The 6,577-nt window shown below is 46.3% G+C and overlaps 1 protein-coding gene across 3 annotated transcripts in view; it reads left to right on the top strand.

The window, feature by feature from the left end:
• The first annotated feature begins 216 nt into the window (after positions 1 to 216).
• Positions 217 to 6,577, top strand: part of CCNY (cyclin Y) — a 124,507-nt gene continuing 118,146 nt past the window's right edge. For all 3 annotated transcript variants that reach the window (XM_086614559.1, XM_086614556.1, XM_086614558.1), the window contains exon 1: positions 217 to 370. In XM_086614559.1, the coding sequence (XP_086470685.1) occupies positions 217 to 370 (154 nt within the window). The remainder of the gene's footprint in view (positions 371 to 6,577) is intronic.

The following is a 6,577-nucleotide window of genomic DNA, read 5'->3' as shown; positions in this document are numbered from 1 at the left end:
CGCCGGCGGGCCGCGCTGCGGGGCTGCCTCCGCGGATGAACCGCCGAGGGGATCCGCTGGCGAGTGCAGCCGCAGGGCACCGCAGCCGCCGCCTCTTCCCCCGCCGCTCCCCCTCGTCTCCGCCGCTGCCCATGGCTTCCCGCCGCCCCTGCTGACCGGCCGCCCCCTCGCCTCCTCCCGAGCCGTGCCGGACCGGGCCGGGGCCGGGCCGAGAAGATGGGGAACACCACCTCCTGCTGCGTCTCCTCCAGCCCCAAGCTGCGCAGGAATGCCCACTCCCGGCTGGAGTCCTACCGCCCCGAGGCCGAGCTGAGCCGGGAGGACACAGGCTGCAACCTGCAGCACATCAGCGACCGGGAGAACATCGACGGTGAGGGCGGGCAGGCGGCCTGAAGAGCCCCCGCTTCCCTTCCCCTCCCCTCCCTTCCCCTCTCCTCCCCTCCCCACCCCGCGGCGGGGCCACGGGAGGCTCCCTCCGCGGGTGGGGCCGGGCCGGCCGGTCCTGCCGCCCTGCCCGGGCGGTGAGCGCGCGCTACCGTGACACCGTGCCCCTCCGTGCCGCGACGGCCCGGCTTTGGTCCCCGCGTCCGCCCCTGTGGGGCTCCCGGGGGTGTCGCGGTACATCCGCGGGGGATTTAGACTCTAGACCGGCTCCTTTCCCCGGGGTGAGGGGCGCGGGACCCTGCCGGCGAGGACTGGGTCGCATCCCCACCCCACCTGCTCCGCGCCGCCGCATCCTCTGGCGAGGTGCAGTTTTTTGGTCCCGGGTCTGCGCTGCCGAGACCTTCTCCCTCCGGGGTGGCGTGAAATGGCATTATTGACACTCGTTGCCGCCGCGGAGGCCCGGCTGACTCAAACGCAAACCGCGGGGCTCGGTTCTGGCCCGGGAAGGGCTCTGGGCGGGCTGGGCAGTGCCGTCCGGGTGGTGCCGCGCTCACGTCGCCCGCCCGGTGTGTCACCTGCCAGGCCTCTGCAGGGGTGAGCGTTTAAAGGACAAACCCAGCCAGCAATAAAAGTGGGAGAAGTGTTTCCCATGACAACCTTCTCTTCCAGTGACTTTTTCTTCCCCCGTTATTGTCATGATGAGGCACTGCTCTATGAAATCAGGAATGCTTCCTTTCCCTCTCCCTCTCTTTCTCTGCAGTGATACTCAAAAAAGCCATATTCCTGTTGGTTTAGTACTGACTGAATCTGCTGCTGTTTTGGCTAAGCAGAATACAGCTTAATTTTAAAGATGTGGTTTAATGTATACATGTAATTTAGTTTCTGATTAGCTGAAGTATTTAGTCCGAAAACTTCACTTGATAAAAGGTCAGCTATCTCATGGATTAGTTTACGTGAACTGCCTTTGGTAGAAAGCCAGGAAAAGGGACTTTGGTGTACTTCAGTTTGCCTTCCACATTTATTTTTTTTTCCATTGCTGATTTTATTACAGAGTTTTTTGTTAAGTCAGTTCTTGACACTGACAAAGTTATAAAGCCCATAGAAGCACATAGGTTCCCTCTCTGGTTAAGATTATTTCTTTTAATGAGATACACTTTGGAAATATGAATGTTTTTCAGTTGTCTTTGCTACTTGCAGCTGAAAAATGGGAGTGTAACAGGATCAGTAGGTGGAAAAAATACATAATGGTCTGATCTGAGAAAACCAGGGAGATGAAAGAACCAATTGTTGATCTATGAATGATTAATTCTTCCAACATCAGTGTTGTCCAGTATAGCAGCTTGCAGCTCTCTCTGGTGGTACGGATTTCTCCATCCATACCAACACAGTCTGCAATAAAGTTTTTTGTCAGAGATGTGTGGGTTTTGTGTCTTGTTGTTCATGTGTTTCTTTTCTGGATGGGAAGAAGGGCATAAGTGGAAGTAGTAAGTGTGTGTGCGCTGGTGCAAATGTGCATGTAATGCAGGTAACTTTCTGCATCCTGGCAGGTATTTGCAAAAAAAAAACCAAAACCAAATCTTTATTGGTTGGTTGTTTCATTTGTTGGATCAAGGCCCATGTGTGTTCTGTCTCTCCTCTCCTTCGAACTGTGGCGTGTTTCAAGCCTAGAGTTGTAACCTGTTGTTAGAATGCAGAAAATACCTTTTGTGTTATTTTTAAATTTTGTTAGTTTTGATCTGGGACTATTGTCAGTGCAACGTTGCATTTCCAAATGCAAAAGCCGTCTTTAATTCTGAAAAAGAGTGAACAATTTCGCTAGACTTAATCTAGTCTTGCCCCTTTTTATGGATAGAGTCTGAGAAATAAGTTTTCACTGGGGAGACTGCTGGGTGTTAAGTATCTGTACGCACGAAACAACTGGAGACACTTTGGGTAAACCAGCTTTTTGGAGTGTGCTTTGTTGCAGGTGTGTTACCGAGGAGTTGTATGTACTCAAGGTCTTTCAGTCAAAGATGATAGACTGATGACTACTTGTAATAACATGATACTGTGTTTCTGAAATTTTGTTTCATATTAGACTAGCTATTAGGTTTTTGTTGTTAGATTGTTTGAAGTTGCGTGGCATACAGATGTTTACGGATGTGACACTGAGGTGGGAAAAAACCTTCACAACAGAGAACTTTCATGGTACTTTTATAATTTCTCAGTGATGTTCTTGACAATGAAAGAACAATAGTTTGGTTAACTGTGTTGTGAAGAGAAAATGCTGGATGTTGATTCTTTAGTGTTCCTCCAAGTCATAACGCATTTCCAAGAGTTTTTCAAATTGATAGTGTTGCCAAATGCACTTTTTTAGAAAAAAAAAAAGTGATGACAAAGACTAATGCACTGAAAGGAAACTTTTTCGTTGCTTCAAATGTATGTTTCTCATTGTTCTTCAAATGAGAGCCCTTCCATCCAGCTCAGTACATGTGACGGTCAGGGTCTCAAAGTGCAAATTTGTGTCCCTAGCAAGCATTTACCTTGGGAGCATACTTTGGGGAATGGCAACAAATCATGACATGCAGTGTCTGAGTTAATATGTTTCATGTGGAAGTTGCTTTCTTGCTCGTATTCATGGAAATTCATGAAACATTTTATTTTTGCAGTGGGCAAAGCTGCTTGAATAAACCAAGAACTTTTAGAACACTTAAATCAGCTGTGGGCTGTTTAAACTTTTTAAGAGAGATGAGTGGTTTTCACTGCTGCAGGATCTGTTTCTGGCAATAAGAGAGGGGGAAAGAAAAAGAGGGAGAGATGTCAAACCTTTAAGAGTGATTTAACTGGAAGTTTTAGTACTAGTGGAACTTTTTGGGGTTTGCAAGTCTTATATACTTCATAAGGAAATATTCATTAAATCTGCCTTCAAGATCATGCCTTTGAATTGTCTTCTATAATTCCAGTACAATACCCAACCCAGTAGTGTTTTTCAAAGAATGGTTGGAGGAATTCTACTTGAGTGGGAATGGGTTTTACAGCAAGGTTTTACTTCTATGTCACTGGTGCCTTGTCAAAAAATCTCCATTTCTGTAGCATTTCGCAACTGTTGATGAAGTGGGATCTCAAAGAGAAGGGAATTTTGAAAGAGATTTGATTATGAGGAGTTTATTAAATGACTTATTCTGGAGAATGATAATGGTGAATTTCTTTTTTTTTTTCTCTTTTTCACACGTACAAAATTGCCTCTCTGAGTATTGTGCAATCACCAGAATGCCTTTTTTTTCCCTTTTTTTTTTTTTCTTCACTTGTACAGGCTTATGGTAATGAAGAACACCTAACAGATTCTTATTTCTGTAGGGTTTTTTTTGAGAAAGGGCAAGAGGATAATTGTAACATACAGAGGTTACCATCCAGTTTTGATGATTTATTGCTAAGGGGAAATGTCAATATTTTTCAATGCTTTACATTTAAAATTTAAGAAAATTATGGCAGTGAATTCAAGACTTGCAGCTTCCTAGCTCTATCTGTTTGCCATCAAGACGTTTTTTTTACAGCAGTGTTAATGACAACAATAGGCAAAAATGGTAGAAACCTTAATGTATCGGATTCTGTATCTCATTTGCATATAAACTTTTGTCTGTGCAAGCTGTGTAAGCATCTTGGTGTATGCATTGTTTAAATCCTGGCGAGCTGGACTGACCGTAGTCCAGACTCCGCTTATTCTTTACATCAGCAGGTCACGCAGTCAGACCCACTGTTGGTTTAACTTGTGAAAAAGCAGTGCATGCTGGTGTGCTCAAATATGATTTCTCTGAAATTGGCCAAAAGGCTGTTCTTGAAATAGAGACTAGATGAAGAGTTTCTAGACTATTTGAAGGAAAGACAGTTCTTAATGATTAGCCCCTCCTCTGTCTCGTCCTTCCCTCTCTCTTCTCTCTCCCTTCCCATTAAAAAAAAATTCAGTTCCCCCCCCCCCCCCCCCCCCCCCGCTTTGTAAACTCTTGCTAGTCTCACTAGGTAGCTCAGATAATGTCATCTTGTGCAACTGTGCATCACTGATAAACCTCTTCAGCTCTTTTCATGGTGGGCCAATCATGTTAATTTTTGCTGCATAATGCGCAGGCTCTGAAGAATGGACTGCTTTTTTGAAAGCCATTTATTTGTTCATTTACATATTTTTTTCTCCACCTTTTTGGAACTGGCATATGGGAGCCTCTGAAATGAGATTAGTTAGTATTTGTATATGTCTGTCACTGGGGTTTATAAGAATTATGAGATTTTTAGCAAAACACAGGAAAGTTTTAAAATGTCTGCCCCATATACCTAATGAAATTTTGCTGAAAGGGAATAGTGTTTTTTTCAAGAGCTGGGGCACGATGGGTTGCACATTGTGAAGAAACTGGCCTACATTTACCGAAATCAAGATATAAACACTTCAGAAGCAAATTAAAGATCTAATATGTTGCACACAGCCATTCTTGCTAACACCTGGATCGTAAAAGGATAGCCCTTCTTTAAAAATAAAAAAATATTTTATTTGGCTTACAGAAAAGTCTCTCAAATTTTCTTGTTCCTGTAGCCAGAATCCCTGCACAGAGATGATCTATCTGCTTTTCAGTACTGTTTGCATTACCTAGCTAAGCATTCGTCAGAGGTCACCTACCAAGGTACCACTGCAATCTTGTGCATCAAAAAATTAAAAATAGACCCTGCTGTGGCCTACATTGCTCAACTTAGTCCTATACTGCATGCTGCTAGTGATGCAAACCTCACAGCTTTTTTTTTTCCTCTGCTATCAGATTCATCTGTTTATTCTGAGCCTGTGCCCTGCTTCGGCAATCTGGTGAAGTTCCCAATGACTGGAAAAGGGGAAACATAGCCCCGATTTTTAAAAAGGGAAAAAAAGAAGACCCAGGGAACTACAGGCCAGTCAGTCTCACCTCTGTGCCCGGCAAGATTATGGAGCAGATCCTCCTGGCGACTATGCTAAGGCACGTAGAAAATAAGGAGGTGATTGGTGACAGCCAACATGGCTTTGCTAAGGGCAAATCCTGCCTGACTAATTTGGTGGCCTTCTATGATGAGGTTACAGCATTGATGGATAGGGGAAGAGCAACTGACATCGTCTACCTGGGCTTATCCAAAGCATTTGATACTGTCCCACACAACATCCTTGTCTCTAAACTGGAAAGACATGGTTTTGATGGATGGACCACTCAGTGGATAAGGAATTGGCTGGATGGTCGCACTCAAAGAGTTGTGGTCAACGGTTCAATGTCCAAGTGGAGGCCAGTGATGAGTGGTGTTCCTCAGGGGTCTGTACTGGGACCAGTGCTATTTAACACCTTTGTTGGTGACATGGACAGTGGGATCGAGTGCACCCTCAGCAAGTTTGCAGATGACACCAAGTTGTGTGGTGTTGTGGACACGCTGGAGGGAAGGGATGCCATCCAGAGGGACCTTGACAGGCTGGAGAGGTGGGCCTGTGAGAACCTCATGAAGTTCAACAAGGCCAAGTGCAAGGTCCTGCACGTGGGTCGGGGCAATCCCAAGCACAAGTGCAGGCTGGGTGGAGAATGGATTGAGAGCAGCCCTGAGGAAAAGGACTTGGGAATGCTGGTGGATGAGAAGCTCAACATGAGCCGGCAATGTGCACTGGCAGCCCAGAAAGCCAACTGTATCCTGGGCTGCATTGAAAGAAGTGTGGCCAGCAGGTTGAGGGAGGTGATTCTGCCCCTCTACTCTGCTCTCGTGAGACCCCACCTGGAATACTGAGTTCAGCTCTGGAGTCCCCAGCACAAGAAGGACCTGGAGCTGCTGGAGTGGGTCCAGAGGAGGGCCACGAAGATGATCCGAGGGCTGGAGCACCTCTGCTATGAAGACAGGCTGAGAGAGTTGGGGCTGTTAAGCCTGGAGAAGAGAAGGCTCTGAGGTGATCTCATAGCAGCCTTCCAGTACTTAAAGGGGGCCTACAGGAAAGCTGGGGAGGGACTATTTACAAGGGTGTGTGTAGTGACAGGACAAGGGGCAATGGCTTTAAATTGAAAGAGGAGAGATTTAGATTAGATATAAGAAAGAAATTTTTCACTCAGAGGGTGGTGAGGCAGTGGAACAGGTTGCCCAGAGAAGTTGTGTCTGCCTCATCCCTGCAAGTGTTCAAGGTCAGGTTGGATGAGGCTTTGGGCAACCTGGTGTAGTGGAGGGTTTCCCTGCC

Source organism: Tauraco erythrolophus, chromosome 7 (assembly GCF_009769465.1).
Source record: "Tauraco erythrolophus isolate bTauEry1 chromosome 7, bTauEry1.pri, whole genome shotgun sequence".
Classification (NCBI taxonomy): domain Eukaryota; kingdom Metazoa; phylum Chordata; class Aves; order Musophagiformes; family Musophagidae; genus Tauraco; species Tauraco erythrolophus.
This window is presented reverse-complemented; position numbering and strand designations above follow the sequence as displayed.